The following is a 21,593-nucleotide window of genomic DNA, read 5'->3' as shown; positions in this document are numbered from 1 at the left end:
GAATTAAATTTTCCTTTACACACCAATCTCACTATTTCAGATTCTTAGTGAGCTCTTTCCCAATCATAAAAGTGTGGAATTTGGAGAAAACATCAAGGCAGTCTGGTTTCTGTCTACTAGATGTACAGTACCAGCTTCTCCCACAAGATTTACACTTCAAGAGAACCGAAGCCGGATGCTAATTATTATATAATCCAGTTGCAAGCCCACATACAAAGCAAGGAATCACCCCTATTAACACGTAAGTACATTCACCCATTAACAAACATACATACACCTATAAATTTCAACATATCATTTCCACACACCCACACAAAATCTTTAACATAAATTTCCAAACATTCACATCATACAAGCATCGCTCCAGTTGACAACCTTCAGCAGCTGCAAAAATAAACCAAGTGCAATTGCAAGGGGGTCCACTTACCCCATAAACCAAGCACAATTGCGAGGGGGTGCGCTTACCCTTCTCCTGCCTCTTATATACCAGTCATCGACAGGTCCGTCCTGGCTCCCGATACTGGGATGCAGCGATCACCCCGGATTTGCTCGATCTACCCCCAAGATCGCTGGCGGCCACTCTATCAGTCAGCAAATCCCCCCATACAGGGTACCCTCCTCCCATATGGGGACTAATGCTGCAGGCCAGACGTCTCTGTGCAATTTACCAGCTGCCCCGGCCCATACTTTTACAGGCTCCCTTTGTGACACATACCGTTTGGTCCGCGGCTTCAGAAGGTTGTTGTCTGCTCCCGCGGTGAGCGGCTGGCAGTGGACGCTCCTCCGAGGAAAGTGCTCGGGGCGCGCCGAGGGGGGTCTCCTCCGCAGTCAGTCCCACAGCTGAACAGAGAGTCTCCTGCCTGGTTCGCCAAACTGATGTGTGGAAAACAGACTCCACAATCAGTGAGACTGAAAAGTAGGTATGTTCATTCAGAGCTGGGCAGCACAGGGGGTAGTCCCACCAAAGTCGTGCGCGCCCGACTCGGCAGTTCGCCTCAAGTTTATACAGTCAGGTATTACATATTCACAATATGCCTATACATATGCATGACCTATCCCCACTTCATATTAAAATTAGCTCCAAGAGGTCATTTCCATAGTCTCCTCCCAACTGCACCTGCGCAGTGCCAGTTTATGGTAGTCGTCTGGTGGTCACAGAGATGAAGATAGATGACTCCTCTTCGTCACCGCTAGTAACCTCTTTCCTTGCACAGGCTCAGTGATTTCTTGGTATTCACCCAAGACGCAAGACCAGTCTTAGCTGGCTCTTGGGGCCTGCTCCTGCTTCTTATCAAGGACTGTCTCTACCTCATTGGCTGGTTCTTGGGACCAGCTCTTCTTATCAAGGACTGTCTCTACCTCAGCTAATTTCAACAATGTAAGCACTAAACATCATCTTTCACCCCCCCTTTATTATGTCTACTGAGATTCTTTGACTCCCCTTGTCTCAAAATAATTTTGTGTAAATCATTGTTTGTCATACTCCAGGGGGGCTTCAAAAAATGCAGACTGGGACTGGGCTTTGAAGTCAGTTAAAACTGAGATTTTTTTATAAGTATTACTTTGAGGCTACCCTGATCTGTAATCTGATGCTTTTTAATATGCACTTTTCCAAGAAAAATTTACAGAACTGTAAATAAATTCCCATAATTTCACTACTTTCTCTTAGGTTTTATATTAGAAATGTAAGATTGATACTGTTTAATATTGCACAATCCAAACATTATCAGGTCACTAGATCTCTCTGCTTGTACATTTAGTAATAGCACCTTATGTTCATCCGCTCTTGGGATTAATTTGTAGGAGATTTTCTTGACAATCATGGAAGCTAAAACCTTTTTTTCTTAAAGAAATGCATGATTCTTTATGCACTCTTATGGGTTGAATGATCTACGTTTATTGTGAAAAAAAAAGCTTTAATTTTTTTTAAAAAAAGCTTATTATCCCTAAAAAGCATTTAATAAGTGGTGGGATTGTTATGGCCATATGACAAGAGTGACTGGATTCATTAACATCTTGGTAGGGAAGTTTGCTGAGAGTAAAGTGTAAGAATTTTTTTTCACATTGGTATAAACAGTGTTGAATCAGCTCTCTGTGACTGGTCAAATCACACTCTTGCATCACTGACAGGCTTCGTCCCCATTGGCCTTTAATTTTCTTATGTGTCAAAGACTACAGAGCAGAAGTACAACATATACCTGTTTTAATGGTAGTCCTTTAATTGCATAAGTATTCTTTCTAGTTTTGCAAATATTTTTAAGTGCTAATCCCAATAAAAGTATTTGCATTATAAATCAGTTCATCTTTCAGTTTTAAGCATCAAAATTCATTGCTGTCACTGAGGGCTACTCTGTTTTTCACTGTTCCTCTTTGAGGCTATGCTATTTTCAAACTGTTGTTTGTTAGTGATTTTAATCAGGATCCCATGTAAATATACAGCATAAAAGTATGTTGTCTGCCCTGAAGATAAGTAAGCTTAAATGGCAGCAGATGAGTGCAAGGCTGGGTCTGGTACGAGGAAATGTTATGCAGTACTGGTTATTGTGCTAGGCAGACTCTTGGGATATGAGTACCCTAACCATGCTAAAGTTCATCAGAACAGATATTTGAAGGAGGTTGTTTGAAAGGAACGGAGACTAGTGTTACTGGGCAAGCAAAGCTGAGTCAGTATTAATTAGTGAATGACATTAGGGAAATAAACCACAAGTATTTTAGACTGTGAAAGCAAGTTTACAATAGAGAACCAGTAATAAGATAAAAATAAGTGACATGACCAAGCTCTCTTTACTAATAGTGATAAAACATTACAGGAAATGGATGTGTTTATTTCTAATGAAGAGAAACTTGGTATAATGCATTCTGCAAAGAATTTAACTGTAAGTGTTAGGAAAAAAAATAAATCTGCATGGCAGTGGTAGATGTTTTCATTGCCCAGTTTTGTAAATGAACCTGAATCACCATCTATGCTTTTTTTTTTTTTTTTTATTGTAGTAGAAGTGTTATTAAATTGATTAGGATAGAGTTTTAATTCTGTAAAAGCAAACTTTTTTTTTTTTGTTACTAGTGATGAAAGCTTGGTATTGTTCTTCTTTGAAATTTTGGTTGTACAGAAACAATTATTTCCTTTTACTTCCATACAGAATCAGTATCGTTTTGAAGGAACTGGGTTTCCAACTATTCCTCAGCTCATAGACCATCATTACACAGCAAAGCAAATTATTACAAAGAAATCAGGTGTTGTTCTGCTGAATCCTGTTGTTAAGGTAACACATGCATTCCAAGAATTCTATTAAACTGAAAGTATTTTGGGGTTTGTATTATCATTTAACATATGTTCCTTGTGATGACGAGTGGTAATATTAAGTAGGTTGTAGAATATTTGTATATGCTATTAAGTCAATAATTTGAGTACTGGAACTATCTCGGTTGCTGGCTTCTAGACAGAAGACACTGCAGTTTTCTTTAGTGTTTATTTCAGCATGCAAATTCTTGGAGGATTTTTTGTTCTTGCTCACTGTTCTGTGAATCTCCATTCTTTTTCTGAATGTTTTCAGCCTTCTCTACTCTGCCCAATGCATTCCTCCAAAATAACACTCCATCCTGATTTATATAATAAATAATTGCCATCCTGAAAGAATGGCATTCAGAGTCTCCCAAAACATCCTTGTACTTTTTTTTCTTTTCTCTGCTTTTGAGTTTCCCGTTTGGATTCCACTATGGACTATGTAACTGAAAATATTAGTTCATTGTCCATAACATTGTAATGAAGAAGTTGTCTGAATAAAAATGGTTTTCTTTAAGTGGTAAAATTCTCAAATCACAGTTTCATCTCTGTTTTAGATCTCATATATAAGGTACTGATATAGACATGGAAACAGGTACTGTCCCCCCAGCATCATTGCAAATTTGATAGAAAACCTTTTAATCTGTAAGCCACTTCAGAATGTTTCAGAATAGAAACAAAAAGAGATATTAAAATATATCACCATTTAGAAAGCTTAACAGTATCCTTGCATTCTTCCAGTAGTTTTGTGGTTAGTATTTACTCGATTGATATTTCATTCATAAACCAACTCTTTTCAACTTAATCTTTCTGTTTTAACTACGAGTTAGCCATTTGTTCTTAATGAAAAAAAATTGACTGGTTTCAAGCATACTTAAGGCACATTTTACATTCTACAAAATTTTAGAAAGCATAACATTATAATTCAGAGTTAGTTTCCTTCTCCAAAATCCTAGTTCTTTTCCTTTAATAATCCGAAGAAATTAAAGCATATTTCTGTTATTCTCAAAAATAATGTATTTTAATGCTTACCTGTGCTTGCTTTAATAATAATTAAAAAATAGCAAGAGTTAGCTGTTAAAATGAAAGCCTTTTTTTCTTCATAGCTTTTAACATCTATATACTTATTCTCTATATTGCATATATGTTCAACATGTTTTTATGGACACTTGCTAGCTTTAGTAAATGTATGTGGACAATTTTGATCAAAACAAAAATGAAAGTTATGTCTTCTAGGTAACTCTTAAAACTTGAATGACCTTTGCTTTTTGTCTGCTTTGATGATAAAGATATTGAAAATTTATTACATCTTCTATGAGTTGTACACTGTGGTCTATTTGTGAAGTGCATTTATTCTGCTTATTTCCTGGGGAATTGCAACATTTATTGAAGTTGATATGTAGGGAGGTTTTTTAGGTCTTAATTGATACATATTTTCTCTATTATATATAATTTTTAATTTTAAGGAGTGGGGCTTTGCAAATACTCATTTTTGGTTAATGTCTTGCTGATTGCAAAACTGATATTTTATTTACTGAACATAATATATTGTTTTAAGTTCATTATTGAATAGATGGGAAAGCTTAGGATTTTATCTTTGATATGCAAATAATTATATTTTGATATAAACTGTTTGTTGCGTTAAAGGGTAAAGAAGTTTGGCAGAAAATAAACCCCCTTGCATTCCAGCTTATCCTCAGATGTCAGAGGGGCTGGGGGCAGCTAGGTTTAATTTCTGAGTGATGTCCAATTCAACGCTATAAGTCCAGTCGCGTTCAATATGCTGAACTATCATGATGACGGATGCACTTAATAGCGTACTGCACTCTCAGCTTAGCTGCGTTCAATGCATGAGAATTACCAGACTTAGGGAGTTTGGTTGCGTTAAATGAACTATCATGACTAGATTAATGAGCAGCGCAGTTTATTAAAGCAACAGTACAGGTTCTTTTGGATTGCCGGTGATAAATACACTGTCTGAAAAGCACATGCAAATAATAATACAGTTGACTATAAGCACACTAAATTATGGAAAAACTCTATAGAGATTTCCAAGTTTCCTGGGGAAGCGCTTGGTATAACCGAGGGTTCGAATCTTACCCAATAGGCGTCCCTATGGGGGGGGAAGAGAGGTTCAGCCCATTGACTGATCCCAGAAGTCAGCGATGTCCTCCCGACTTGTCTATGATGGTGTCTTCCCTAACATTCCTCCTCTCTTAAGCCCTTTTATACTAGTTTCTTATTTTTAGGTGGAGCTTGAATGACTCTAGTCATACATACCTTTACTATGATTGGTATAAAGTTCTCTCGCTTTGCTTTTAAAGGTATATGCTAGGGAAAACTCAGAGCGCATGCTCAGTGAGGGGTGGTCGCACCTTGAAGGCGGGTAGCCTTTGGGATGGAGGTGTGTTTTGGTATTATAATGAGATTATAATAAGCAAAGTTCACCCAGAGAACATGATTTAGCATGTCACTAATCCAGAATTGGGCACTTATGGTATAAATCAGATGTAAGGCCATAGCGTTGACAGAACCCTATTGTTTCACCTCCTTGCTTCAGTGGATTCAATGCAGGGACCTTCCATTCTTGTTCCAGTAGTTCCAGTTCCCCATGCCTGCAGTGATATCACAGAGCCTGGCCGCGGTGTCTCCACTCCACTCCACCCTCCGTGTTGTTTCTCAGAGTCAGCATACCAAGCTCTCCTGGTGTCGCTAACATCTAAGGTTGCAGGTTATGTTGCTTAGGGAATTATTATGGAACAGATTTCTTGCATATCCACTGCATTCCACCCTGGAGGTTTACCTTCCCTTAAGGGGACACACACGCACTGTTTAAGCTAAAGATAAAAGGCTGTCAAACCAAAAATAAAATCTTTTTATGTCTGTTTGCAAATTCCTTTTATAATACTATAATTATTTTAAAAATTTAATGCTTTGTCTGTTTCCTGGCTTTTTTTCTGGCTTTGTATAATATACATATTACTGCAGAGCTTTCAGTGTATAAAAGCAGATTTCAATGTATAAAAGCTTGTGATAACAGCCCTATTTTAACGAATGTAAAATTATAATGTAGTATGTTACTACATGCTAAATGATAACAGAATTTATTCTTAGTTATTCTGTTTGTTAAACGGGCCTGGAAAACATAATTTCTTTGTTCTCTGTTGTTTACTTGGAATGCAAGGAACTTTCATATTCTTAACATTTTGTTTCATTTTGGTAATTTTTTTTAAAATAAAGTTATGTTTTATTTATACATAGTTTTATGTAACTATGTATAGTCAAAGAATTTTTCTAGTACATACGCTATTGGTAAAATATGGTCCCAGATCAGTTTCTTGAACATTTCTGCATTACTTTACTTGAGCTTATGTCCTTTGAGGTGTAAATGCACTTATGAATAGTTTAAAATCCCTCGGTGATAACCAATCCTTATATGACATAGAAACTGTATAGACACATATGATTTTGTGTGGCAGGTCTTTTCATGTCTGAAATCCATACCACTACAAATGCATCCATCATATCATAACCTCCTTACAAAACAGACTGAGGGCCATTGAGTTAGTTTCAGTATTAACTTAAACTAGAGCAAATTTTAGTACTGAGGGTGATGCCAGTCTTCTGTCTTATAACCAGGTGGTAATTGCTTGCAGTTGTAGTGATGAAGTACTTTCATTACTCAGGTTTTCCCAAGTGCTGCAAATAATCATCATCCATCCATAAAATCCCATCACACAAGTTCTATATTTGGTGATATGACTTCCTTTGTGGTGATGTGCTTCAGTGTTAATAGTCGAGAGTAATTCCTTTAGGGTTCATGTATTTTTCAACTTTCATCAGGTTACATGAAGTAACAGAAAGGATGTCTATGATATTATTGATGGTTAGTGCTAAAAAGAATACTGAGTGCTAGGAAACTTTATGGTTTTAGTATATGTGTAATACATAAATTGTATGTTTGCTTTTAAAAAATTAAGAATTATGATCTTGAGTGTCTAATAGCTACTTATACCATGTGTAAACTAAAACCAATATATAATGCACTTTAAATGCTTCATGACCAGCAGTTTGAACCAAAGAAGAAATTGAAAAGTGTGTTAGCTAAATATTTTTAATTGCTTTAGAGCAGTTGTTTTAAAATTGTTTTAACTGTCGTAGATCTTTGCAACGACTTTTTTTTTTCTGACTTATGTTTTTTTGTTCTCCCATCTGATCAAAATGAGTTCTGGAAAAATGTACTTCAGAATTCAGAAAAAAAGTGTGTTGTGAGCTTTCCTTTTTAATTTTCAGCCTTCATGAGTTTTGCAAGTTAAAAGTTATTGTATCTGATCATAAGAGAAATTATTTATTAGTAACTGGGGTTCTTCTCAGTGTGCTATCCATATTTGTATTCCATTGTATCTGCACAAGTTCATCAAATGGCTGAAAAAAAAAATCTACCAGTAAATGTGGTTATTTGTATACTGCTTATTTGTATACCCATTGCACTGTGAATAATTTCAAAGTGAGCAGTTCAGTCAGAAATAGCTCCTGGATTCCTAAATAAATAGCCACTATTGATCAAGCAAAACAAGTTCTTTCATAAGTATCTACAGTAATATAGTATTTGTTACAGATGTGTGTGGATCTCCAGGAGCTATCTTGCAGTTACCAAAACTATGATTCCTCTTTAAGGATTTCTTCCACTCTAATGCAGTTAACTTTCTTGGCAGTTCATCACTGAGATATATTATTCTACAAGATCAATCCACAAAAGAATTAAACTTCTTTGGTGAAGTCCACTGTCTTCTGACACTTCAGCTGTGGAGGAGCAAAGGATAAGCTCAGAAGAAGCTTCAAACTTACAAGGACAGGGCTATTTTCTTGCATCAAATATATGTATCAAATGTATGTAGTAGTGCCTGAATTCTCAAGAAGCTGAATCTGAGAGAGTATTTAAATGTTGATTAAGAAGTAATTCAGTGACCACATGTGGTGGGTTGACATTGGCTGGCTACCAGGTGCCCAGCAAGCTGCTCTCTCACTCTGCCTCCTCAGCAGGACAGGGGGAGAAAATAAGATTAAAAACTTGTGGGTTAAGATAAAGGCAGTTTAATGAAAGCAAGCAAAGGCAACATGTGGAAGCAAAGCAAAGCAAAAAGATTTATTCTCTACTTCCCATCAGCAGGCAATGTCCAGCCACTTCCTGGGAAGTAGGGCCTCAGTACATGTAGTGGTTGTTTCAGAAAACAAATGCCTTAATAACGAATGCCCCCCACCTCCTCCTTTCTCTTAGCTTTTATTGCTGAGCATGACATCATATTGTATGGAATATTGCTTTGGTCAGTTTGGGTCAGCTGTCCTGGCTATGTCTCCTCCCACCCCAGCCTACTGGCCTCTGGGGTCAAGGGGAGTTGGAGAGACAGCCTTGATGCTGTGGGAGCACTGCTCAGCAGTAGCCAAAATATTGGTGCGTTATTACTGTTCTAACCACAAATGCAAAGCACAGCACTATGAGGGCTGCTATGAAGAAAGTTAATTCCATCCCAGCCAGACCCAATAAAATCTCCACCCCTTATTCCATACTGTTTGTGTCATGCTGAGGACCCACATTAACTGATACATTTATATATCTTCTGACCATCCCCTTGTATCTCTTTCTCATTCCTGAAATCCCCTCTTACCAACACTTACAACTTATACTACATACTTTATACCCAACATATGGATTTATACATTCTCATTAACTACTATCCTCTGTCCCTTAACATATAGATAGATATTATTTTCCCATTCCATGGGTTTCTGCCACTCCCCTGCAAAATACCCATAAGAACAGGCTATGACTTGGGCCCCATCTGTCAAGATGAGTGGTCAGGACAGGAGAAGCAGTGTGACTGATTGTTAGGTGCCAACACCAGCTTGGTTTGGGTTAATGCTGAACTCACCCAGTTCTTTGCAAAGATCATTCTGTCAGTTCAGGTGGTTCCTGCTGCATTACTTCCTACAACACACAACTCACATCACAGATTATTTTTCCCCCAAGGTTAAATCTCTTTGAGGCACACACCGGGTCTCCCCATCCTTCCGCATTACCCACCAAGTACACCCAAAGCCTTGAGCGAAGACAAACCCACAAATGGATTTGCCTTTTCCCAAGGGAGAAGCAATCCACACCACCTTCCCCAGACACTTCCCTATGTACGCTACAGGGACCTTCTCTCCTCCCACAGTATGTAGGGGTTTTATTTGGGCAGTACTGGGGGTTAGCAGATCCTCTGGTGTTTACCAGCCAAGTGGCTTCTGCTAAATTTATATCCCAGTGCTTCCATGCCCCATTGTCCAATGCTCTCAACATAGTCTTTAACAGTCCATTATATCTCTCAATCTTTCCAGATGCTTGTGAGTGACAGGGGATGTGATACACCCAATCCATGCCATGTTTCTTTGCCCAGGAGTCTATGAGGTTATTTCAGAAATGAGTCCCATTGTCTGATTCAGTTCTTTCTGCGGTGTCATGTTGCCATAGAACTTGCCTTTCACAGCCCAGGATGGTGTTTTGGGCAGTGGCATGGTCAACAGTGTATGTTTCCAGCCACCTGGTAGTCGTTTCCACCATGGTGAGTATGTAGCACTTGCCTTGGGTTTGTGGCAGTGGTCCAATGTAGTCAATTTTTCAGGCCTCGACATATTGAAAACACAGCCACCGCCCTCTATTGCAGGAAGACTTTACTTGCATGGCTCGCTAGATTGCGGTGCATGTTTCACATTCATGGGTGAGCTGTGTGATGGCCTTCATGGTCAGGGCTTGTCGTGGGGGGATTTAGAGAGAGAGAGAGAGAGAGAGAAATGAGGGGTTTGGATTGTTTAAAGAATCACCTCCAATAGTATTAGCAATAGAAAAATGATTTAATAGAAATTTGTATAAAAGTGCAACTTCACAGAATTCGATGGCAAGGTTCACTCTATTACTTAGTACATGGATGAAATGCACACAGGAAAATTAAATCAGAATCAGACTAAACTTATGTATATATGGACTAAAAACATTATAGGGTAAAAGGGAATGTGGGAAAGGGTAAGGGAGACCCTCCCATTGAGTCATGAGGTTCAGAGAAGACCCCCTTGCTTTCTAAACTCCTGTTGGAGTCTAGGTGTGGCTGGATCGACTCCTAGTCCCAGACTTGGTCAACGGTTTATATCTAAAGGGATTATGAGTATAACAGCAGCCTAAAATTCATTCACAGTTGAATAAAAATCACGACCGAAATTTAAGTATAAATTTGAAAGCTCAAATGGCCTCATATGCTGCTAGTATCTCTTTTTCAGACCAGAGGTCAATCTTGGGTTTCTGCTAGTGTTTTCTGCCAGGTGAGGCCATGCTTCCCAGCTGCAGTGTAAGGCACATTTTGCACAGCTGATCCTGTACGGATGGGCCCAAGAGCTACTGCACAATCTATCTCCTGTTTGATCTGTTCAAAGGCTTGCTGTTGCTCAGGGCCCCATTCAAAATACTTCTTTTGGGTCACTCGATAGAGAGGGCTCACAAGCTGACTACAACCCAGAATGCCTATTTCCAGAAACACAAAATCCCTAGGAAAGCTTGTGTTTCTTTTTTGTTAGCTAGTGGGGACACAGTTGTTATCTTATTGATCACATCCATAGGGATGTGATGACATCCATCCTGAAATTTTATGGCCAAGAACTGGATCTCCTGTGCAGGTCCTTTGACATTGCTCTTTTTTTATGGCAAAACTGGCTTTCAGAAAAATCTGGATTACTCTTTTTCTCTTCTCAGATACTTCTTCCACTTTGTTGCCCCACACGATGATGTCATCGATGTATTGCAGATGGTCAAGGGCATCACCTGTTCCAGTGCAGCTTGGATTAGTCCATGGTAAATGGTAGGGCTGTGCTTCCACCCCTGGGGCAATCAATTCCAGGTGTATTGGACACCTCTCCACGTAAAAGCAAACTGTGGCCTGCATTCTGCTGCCAAAGGAATTGAAAAAAATGCATTGGCAATATCAATTGTAGCATACCACATGGCTGCCTCTGATGCCAGTTCATATTGGAGCTCTAACATGTCTGGTTCAGCAGCACTCAGTGGTGGTGTCACTTCGTTCATGCCACAATGGTCTACTGTTAACCTCCACCCTCTGTCAGACTTCTGCACTGGCCATATGGGACTATTAAGAGGTGAACGAGTCTTTCTGATCATTCCTTGGCTCTCCAATTGATGATTCAGCTCATTGATGGGAACCAGGGAATCTCAGTTGGTGTGATATTGACTGTCATGGTGTGGTATTGACCGTGGTGGTAGCAATCAAGCACCTGCTGTTCTTCGACCCGTAGCAACTCCACAACAGGGGTCCTCCAAGAGACCGGACAGTGTAGACAGCTGTTTAATCATCTTCTCTGTGTTCACAGTGGCTACACCAAAAGCCCATCAATACCCTTTTGGGTCCTTGTTGTGGTTTAACCCCAGCCGCCAACTAAGCACCACACAGCCACTCGCTCACTCCCCCCACAATGGGATGGGGGAGAGAATCAGAAGGGTAAAAGTGAGAAAACTCGTGGGTTGAGATAAAGACAGCTTGATAGGTAAAGCAAAAACTGTGTGTGTAAGCAAAGCAAAATAAGGAGTTCATTCTTTACTTCCCATCGGCAGGCAGGTGTTCAGCCATCTCTAGGAAAGCAGGGCTTCATCCCACGTAACCATTACTTGGGAAGACAGATGCCATCACTCCGAATGTCCCCCCCTTCCTTCTTCTTCCCCCCAGCTTTATATGCTGAGCATGATGTCATATGGTATGGAATATCCCCTTGGTCAGTTGGGGTCAGCTGTCCCAGCTGTGTCCCCTCCCAACTTCTTGTACACCTCCAGCCTACTCACTGGTGGGGTGGGGTGAGAAGCAGAAAAGGCCTTGACTTTGTGTAAGCACTGCTCAGCAGTAACGAAAACATCCCTGTGTTATTAACACTGTTTTAAGCACAAATCCAAAACATAGCCCCATACTAGCTTCTATGAAGAAAATTAACTCTATCCCAGCCAAAATCAGCACAGTCCTTGAAGTACCTTATCCCAAAGTAGTCTATGCCAAGAATACACGGGGCCTCCGGGCCAGTCACAATAGGATGATTTTGCCACTCATTCCCTGTTAGGCTCACCTTAGCCTCCAATACAGACAACTGTTAGGATAACCCTGTCACTCCAGAAATCCAAATGGGTTCCATACCCTTATATTCTGATGACATTAGGGTACACTGTGCAGTACTGTCCACCAGAGTCTTATACTTCTGTGGATCTGATGTGCCAGGCAATCAAATAAACACAGTCCAGTAAACCTGGTCACCCCGTTCCTCCTCCTGGACGAAGGCAGGGACCCTCTATTTCCAGATGGAGTATTCACTGTCTGAACCTTGCACTGCCAGACCAGAGGTCCCTTCACCATAATCAAGGGAGGTGATCTCAGTCCTTTTTCTGCATCTGGGGGATTCCTGATCAGCAATTGAACTGACAGCCTTCTTGGATGTCCCCTTCTTATCAGCTGTCTTCCGTGACACATGTGATGAGGCTCTTAAGTTTAAGACATAGTTTGTATACCGACAAAAGTAATTAAAGATTTCTATTCATAGATGTTGGAGCGGCGGAGGAATGCACATAAGTCGACCCAATATGAGTGATAGAAGTGATTCAACTTTATTTGCACGGATAGCTCATATTTATACAGTTTGCGATAATTATGCCTACTAGTCCTAATATGATTGGTACATTGCTAATGTTTATTCATTACTAAAACACACCCACTTGTGATTTGCAGCTATGCGTGTTCCGTAACTTTCTCATGGGAACTTCTTCAAAAGTTACTTATGAAGTTATGCCAAGGTCACACCATCCCTGTTTTTCTCCTGATATCAGTAAAGCCAGCTATTTTCAGCCAAGGCCTAGTCTTGCTGCTCAAACTGACATTCTTTCACACAGAACTCTGCTCGCACAACTTTTCCACAGGCCCATGACCTTTTTCAGCAAGCCACTTCCCAACAATTCCCCCTTTTTCTTTTTGTGCGAGTAGAGCTTGGTGTGTCAGCTTTGAGACTCCTCTCATCATGTACCCATACGCAATTTTAACTATTACACAGATTAATATCAATATACCCAACCACCGTAAGGCTTCTTTAATCCATGCCATTAGCCATGGTGTTATTCCGCCGAATATTGACTCTAACACCCCATCAAACCAACTAGTTTTTTGCTGGATCTTTGTGTATGTTTCTTCAGCCAATTTATCTGTTTGTGTATAGATTGAGGTAAAATTTTAACACCTGCTGTATTGCCCTTTGCAAAGATCTATGAACACAATTAATTAAACACAGTAAAAACAACAACATTATACCTAATAAAATACATAAGCACACAAAAAGAGGTTTGATTAATAGCTTTAGCTAGTGACACCCAAACATTCTTACTGTCCCATGGCGTTAACCGATGTGGATCAATCACCAGTGTCACTGTCATGCTGCTTACTACAGTCAGTGTGTTCCATATCAATCTCAGCATAAGGTTTCAAATTTATGGGTAAATCAGGAATGTATCTGCCAGACATGGATGATGTGATTTTTTTGTCCAATTGCTGTCAAGGCTTGCCGTCCCGGTGCACTTAGTTGTCTTGTAGAAGTTAAGCTATCGCTGCCCCTCAATAAATCCAGCAGCGGCTGTAAGTCTGTATTTGTAATACCACAACAAGGTCGAATCCACTGTAGGTCTCCGTTTAAATCTTTCTCCCTCTTTTTGTTTTTGAGCAATCCAGGCTTGCTTAATCCAATGTCTTTGCCTTTCTTCTGCAGCAGCTATTACAAGCGACTCCACATCTATCACGGGCGCAGTCGGTTTCCCCGTCTCTTTTCCGCATTTCCTTTAACAATTCTAACATTGTCTCTTTTTGTTCTATTATTAGAGTAGCCAAGTCCTTGTTTGCATTATTTGAATCAGGGTATATGCTAGGTATAATTTGTTCATGTTGAACGGTGGTATCTGGGGGCTGGTTTTTCGTAGGCGGATTTTTACTCACTCCCTGATTCTGTAGGGTTTCTTTAATCGTACGGTTAGGGAGGCTTGGGAACTGTCAGATGGCTGATTAATATCGGCAGTCCCAGGGAGTGGAGCAGAAGTCAAGGGCACAAGAGCAGGCGAACAAGCTCCAAAAAGTCTCTCTCGCTGCATTATGTTTTTCTCCCCGCGTTTCCCTTTCGCTTGCGGTTGGAGAGAGAGAGCAGCAAAAGCAGACGCAGACGCTTTACAATCTGCTTTCATTTCTTACAGAGTTGTCTTAATCAATTTCCATAAAGTTGCAAGACCTTTAACTTCTTTAGACCCGTCACTAATTTCATCCCATAGGGAGGTTCCAATAGCATTCCAGGTACTAAGCTCAAAAGCTGTACCCACACTAATTGAAAGGTTTCTGTCCTTGCTTCATTAGTTTTTTAGCTGATTTATCATCGTCAATTACCATATCCCATAATACGTCTCCTAATCTACGCCATTCACTCTCCTCAAATAATAAATCTGGATTCTTAAAGCATCCCTTAACACGACCTAAAGCAACTAATCCCAAAACTTGCTTAACGCAATTTACCCCCTGCTTTTCTAAAAAGCACTGTAATAATTTTAGGGCTACCTCTTGATCCATTGCCGGCCGACTTCTTGATACTCCTGGGTTCTACCTTGATTAAGGCACCTCGGTTAAAAAGTCTTTGCAGCCTTTTTCCAGTAGCCCTCACTGACGGCGAACCCCTTTTGGACGGTCCAGGCATGAGAGTTAACACACCAACCAAGACGATCAGCGTTCGGTTAATCTTTTGCCCCCCGGTCGCTGCTACCGGTGCTTCTCAGTGTCCGTCGCTCCAATTCCCCTTTCTTCGGTCCCCGTTTGGGTGCCATTTGTTGGAGCGGCAGAGGAATGCACATAAGTCGACCCAATATGAGTGATAGAAGTGATTCAACTTTATTTGCACGGATAGCTCATATTTATACAGTTTGCGATAATTATGCCTACTTGTCCTAATATGATTGGTACATTGCTAATGTTTATTCATTACTAAAACATACCCACTTGTGATTTGCAGCTATGCGTGTTCTGTAACTTTCTCATGGGAACTTCTTCAAAAGTTACTTGTGAAGTTATGCCAAGGTCACACCGTCCCTGTCTTTCTCCTGATAACAGCGAGACCAGCTGTTGTTTTTCTCCTGATATCAGTAAAGCCAGCTATTTTCGGCCAAGGCCTAGTCTTGCTGCTCAAACTGACATTCTTTCACGCAGAACTCTGCTCGTACAACTTTTCCACAGGCCCATGTCCTTTTTCAGCAAGCCAGTTCCCAACACATAGAAACCTCCTATAAGTAGGCAACTCTCATTAATTTATGTACCATTTAAATTAATATTCACTTACTGATACTTTGTGAAACTGATACTAACAAGGCCGCACAATTTGTGTATCCTTATCAATAAAGACGAACTTCAGTAACAAAGCTGATCAAACTTTGAATAATCCTTTGTGAAAAAATCTGGCAGGACCAAGTTACTGAATGTAATGAGTGGGTTACAGGTAGTGATTAATGTACTAATATAGTGATAACAAATCCTTTGATAGATCATTTGACTGCAGTTTATAGTGCCATTTTGTTTAACTATTCCTCTGAAGGATTATGCATCAGATTTTTTCTTCATAAACAAGACTTTGAAATGTCATGTTGTCAATATTTTCAAAAAGTCATTCACTGAAGTATTGAGTCCTGGAAATTGAGAGGTTAAAAAAAATCCAATAACATTTTAGAATTCTTTTGCTTTTGCGGTACTTATTTCAATGTTAAAAAAGCATTTTGTTAATACTTCCAAGTAGTAATTTTTTGGTTTTTTTCTTAAAAGCTTTATTTCTAAATAGTTTTTTTAAACTTAAACTAGAGGAAAGTGTGCACTCAGTTTGGCCATTTCTATGTGTTTATAGTGTAACAGATTCTGAATAAGGCACACAATCAACAGAAAATATCTAGAAAATCTTACAGGTTTAGTGAACAGAAAATTTTTTATTTTTAGCAAAATCAAAAAGAGGAGATGAAGGAAATATGTTGCTTCTGGTATCTGGTCAGTGGGGCAGCAGTTTCAATCAAGAATCTTGTCTATAGGTGAAAAATCAATTAATGGTTATCGAGACATACCTCAGAAGTCTCCCAATGCCCCAAGGAAGGGGGAATGTCTATGCATGGATCCCATCACACAGACATGATGGTGTGGTACAAAACTTCATGTGATGGTGCCTGACAGAGTGGCATGCCAGGAGTTTGGATGAATAGAGGATTCAAAGAGTCTCTAGAATGTGCACTGAGCATGGTTTACAAAAGCAGTGATCTATGTGATTTTTTTTTTTTTGTGGCCATGTACGTAAGAAAAAAGTCTTAGAAATTGCAGTAGAACTTATCTCCCCCTGCCCTTTCCTGTTTTTTTTTTCCTGCTGAATTCATGTAAATGTAAAAATGTGGAAGAAGGTAATGAATAGCTACCTTCCCAGGAGGTTCACTGCACAGCATATTTCTTCTGTACTCTTTCTGTTCTTTCAATTACCCAGAACACTTCTGGATTACCTGCTAAATGGTTTCCTCTCAAAAAAAGAGAGAGAAATAAGTCAATACAAGCCTCCACCTTCCTTATGAATAGACAATAGAATTTACTGGCCATGTAGCCCAAAGGAAATATGCAGCACTGTGAAGGAGGGTACTGTGGGGGACATTCTGTCAAAGATTTTAGCCCCTCTCTTCTGATGGGAGAGAAGAACTTTTAGAGTTAAAAAAAAAAAAAAACCAACCCAAAAACCAGCCATCTTTCAGCTCCTTTTAAGATGGTCTCAAGCTTTATATTGCAAAAAGGCTCTATACTCAGGTTGTATTCAGTACTCTGCTAATTATCTAGGATTCAGCCAAGACAGGAGTTTTGTTTTGTTTTATTTTATTTAGTTTATTTCCCAGGGAATCAACATTTCCCTTTTTGGTCATGTGTCTCACTAATAACTAAAAAAAATTAATATTGATTCTACAGCATTTAATTTTAAATTTGAAAATTGATGTGTTAAAGGCAGTGATGATGGCTGTAGTGTCTTCTGTTAGGATTCAGTCTTTTGGCAAAAATAATTTATATAATATCTGGTTCTAGACAGATAATATGGCTTGACCTAGCATATTAGTTACAGACAGGTTGCACAAGAGAGATGATTTCCTGCATTAATGTCTAATTAAATACAAAAGGGTTTTCTCTGTCTTTGGGAAGTAGACATGAAGGGATTTTTTCATATATTAATTTGATAATTATACAGAGAATGATCATTAAAACGTAAGTGCAATAATGTAGTAATAAATAGTACTGATGCAGATTAGTCAAATGTACAATCGGTCAGCACAAAATATATGTGAATAAGTCTATGTAGTTAAATTGAAAGGTGAAATTTCTACTGTCTTGTAAAGGTCATATTTCTGTAGGCACTTTGCCAAAACCCTGTGTTGTATGTTAAAATTACGTAGCATTTTGCCTAAACTGAATACCTTCTCCAGCATGTCTTCATTTGTAGCAAGATAATCATGACTACGGTTGCAGGTTTGAACATATGCTAAAATAAAAAGTGGGTTTAGTGTATCAGTGCACAGTCCTAAATGAAAACTGGATGTTTTGAGAACATACATTTCTCTGAAATATAAGTAACTGAACAGGCATTTGCAAAATATTTTGTTGCCAGTCTCAGAAATGAAAGACCATTAGTTACGACAACTCACGGTGTGAGCACAATACAGCTGTATACATGTGTATGGTTCTTGTAATAGAGCACAGTTCCTTCAGTATAATGAATACAGGCCATCAGACAAGTAACAACTCATGCTAACATTCCACTTTCAAGACTACCAAGTATTTTTCCATCAACTTCCTAGATATCTGCAAGCAGTATAATAACTATGTCTTTCTCTATACCACACAGCAGTGAAATGTATTATTTGTGGAAGAGTAAATAAAATTATTCATGTACTAGATCAACTCATATACTGAATGCTCTGTTCTGTTTTTTGAGTTGCTTCATTTGGAAATTAAAAAAAATAATCTTCTGAATATGGAGCCCAGCTCTCATATATATATCAAGCTATTACAAATTACTATCAGCAGTCAATAATATAGTATCAATCAATAGTATGGCAGCGATCACCATTATAGCAACAACCAATAACAGCAACAACCAAGTAGGTATATACTATTACAGGTTACTACAAACTTATCATTAGTGAAGCAAACTTATCAACAATATAACAGCAGATATACTTATGATAGATTACATATATGGATATATAATACCAGTATCAAGAGAATTAGACACATTTCAGAAGGGACCAAACCATTCCAGAGGGGAGGACAAACTGATCCCAGAGGGGGACCCAACCATCCCAGAGGACAAACAGAACTGACCCCAAAAGTGGGCCCAGAGGGGGACCAGTAAGATAAAAGACAGAGTCTCACTTCAAAGATGATCTGCGTCATGGAGTTTGGAATCAGCCAGGCATCCTTGGCAAGGATCCAAGATCTCATAGAAAGTTTTTTGCAAAATTCAACCTGTTCAGGAAAAGGAAAAGTATGTGCAGCATGGGAAGTACTCAAAGAGAGGCTCCATTTTGCATAAAAATTAAGTCCTTTTTTTAACACAGAGACATAAGAGGGCTTAGGACACCACCACTTTGAGCAGCCAATAGATGCTGTTAATTTCTGGTTTTCACCTGGAACAGCAAATAGATGATGATGTTTTCTGCTCTTTCAGACCACTTTATTTTTCCAGACTCATTTCCTGTTCTTGCAGTTAGAACAGCCTATGGCAGTTACTGATTCTTACTTTCTCAGGATGTTTTCCCCTTTTCCCAGACTATTTTTCACCTTTTCAGATGATAAGCTGCTGTTACAGTTCCTTGTTTTTGTACTTATCAATGGTATCTCAGGATGTCTCCAGTTTCTAGGTACCCAGCCATACTTCAAAGATACCAGCTGCACTTTTCAAGGATGCTTCTGGTTCACAGGCCTAGTTCCCAGGCTAGCAGTTCCCAGGTAGGCAGGCATTTTCTCTGTCAGTATTTTTCAGCAGACATTTTCTTCTGCTTAGTAATTTTCCCCTTCTAACCAGGCCATCTTTATGGCTGCTCACATCAGAGTGTCAGGCAGGGAAACCAGAGCAGAATAGGAGATGAGGGACCAGAACCAGAAATCAAGAGTCTGAAGCGCACTTGCACCCAACAGGTCCAGTGGACAGCAATGCACATCTGGTAGGCTTTATATGCAATGTAAATGGGACAGCCTACTAAAACTGGCTTCTAAAACTGCTGGAGCAATTCAGTCTGTATGTGTTTTAGTTGTCAGGGTTTGCAGGTCAGCCAGATTCAAGTCAGGACACGCTCCTTACAAAAACAATGTGGAAAAATCACTGAGGTCTAGTTTTTCCCCACAAATACAGTTTAAATGTTCTAGTAACCCACAGTAAGTTACTTTAAATGTGTTTTTTCTCTAGCAATTTTTAAGATGATAGATATTCTGTCTGCATTCTTCTTCTAGTGTAATCTCTACTGAGTCTCTTATTTCAACAAAAGAATTCATACATTACACTTACATGGAAATATTGTAAGTATATAGAGTAGAATATTTCCTACATGCTGTATCTGAAAATATATTTGCATGCTGTATGTGCTACAGGTATTTGTATTCATCCACAATGATTTTTTCAGTTTCATTCAACCTGGTAAATTATGCTTGAGGAAGAGTGTAATGGGGCAGCACATGCTTTTTGTTTTGTTTTTGAGATCATTTCACACTGTAAAGTTACTTATTAACAATAGTGAGTGAAATTTTGACCTATGACAAAAACCATATGTGTTGTTGGCTAGTGTAATGATTATCACATACTGTGGTGCACTTGGAAAGCAAGCACCAATTACAGGATTCCAAAGGCAGTGACCTTAGCAATATCACAAATAGCTGTTAGATTTAATACCTAAGTGGAAAAGTTTGGTAAATATATTAGTAGAAATTAAAATATCTAAATCAAAATGAAACAGACTTTGTTCAGGATAAACTTAAATGTATTTAATATTGTAAGGCAAAAAAAAAAGCATTTAAAAAATATTGTATCTTATGCTAAAAACTTTTACGAATATAATGCCTTAACACAGATTCTCCTATTCCAGTCTTTCAGTTGCAAAATTTGTTTTAATATGTTTATATCTTTGTATCTGGTAAGTAAAATGGTGGCAATAATTTGCTCACTATTGTTTTTCACCCTGAGAGCAAATGGGAAAATAAAGTCCAAAAAGCTATGAACACTTTGGGAAATGGTTATTCCTTGAATTAAAATGTTTCCATCTCTTTACCATTTGCTAAAAGTCTCTCATACTTTTCATTCATGCTAGTACAAGACTGTTTAATAGCACCACAATTAGTAACAGAGATTGCTTGAAATATAATTAGGACCTTACCAATAACATGACAGGTGGCAATCATGCTTGCAAGGTGGTTAGTGGATGAGGTGCTAACAGACTATTAAAAATGAACAATATTAAACAGCTGTTTCATTACATGGGTTAGACTTAAAATATCCTACTCTAACTTTTTCATTAAATATTTATTAGAGGTCTGTGTAGCAAGAAGCTTATGATTGTTTTCGATGTGTCTGTGGGTTGTTGCAGAATATTTGTGGTATTGGTCATCAGCACTGAAAAGATACTGTAATCAGTGCTTGTTATGTTATCTTTTTTAAGTAGTTTCCTGTAATATAGTCGTGCTAACTCTATCCCAGCTGAAACCAGGACATATATCAAACTACCACAGAAGGTTTAAGAGATGCAAATATGTGTCTTATTCATAATTGGAAAATTGGTTCTTTTTTTCAATATACTGAGGACAATTTTTTTTTTATCTAGCAATATGTTATTTTATATACTAAAATGAAGATGTCCTTACAAATTTTTACTTAAGTCTTTTTTTTTTTTTTTTAAACAGAGTGCTAGATACCCTTTCCAGAGCTTGTGTGTAAAAAGTGTATGCTGTTGTAGGCATAATCTTCTGATAGAAATTTGCTGTATAGTATATTTCAATATCTTATTGCATAGCAAGATTTCTAAAACATGTTTTGCAAATTCTTGAATTTATAACTTCCTAGCAGCTATTGATTGAGTGGTCCAAATAAAATCCTTCTTTAGGTACTTTTATAATGGCTGAAATTTATTTTATAGAAAATACACAGACTGAAAATTCTTCTTTCC

The 21,593-nt window shown here is 38.6% G+C and overlaps 1 protein-coding gene across 1 annotated transcript in view; it reads left to right on the top strand.

Annotated features, from left to right (window-relative positions):
* The window catches only part of LOC126035443 (tyrosine-protein kinase Fer-like), a 254,879-nt gene that overhangs the window by 128,554 nt on the left and 104,732 nt on the right, over positions 1-21,593 (top strand). The window contains exon 12 of the mRNA XM_049794009.1: positions 3,141-3,263. Coding sequence (XP_049649966.1) covers positions 3,141-3,263 — 123 coding nt within the window. The remainder of the gene's footprint in view (positions 1-3,140; positions 3,264-21,593) is intronic.

Source organism: Accipiter gentilis, chromosome W (assembly GCF_929443795.1).
Source record: "Accipiter gentilis chromosome W, bAccGen1.1, whole genome shotgun sequence".
NCBI classification, from domain to species: domain Eukaryota; kingdom Metazoa; phylum Chordata; class Aves; order Accipitriformes; family Accipitridae; genus Astur; species Astur gentilis.
This window is presented reverse-complemented; position numbering and strand designations above follow the sequence as displayed.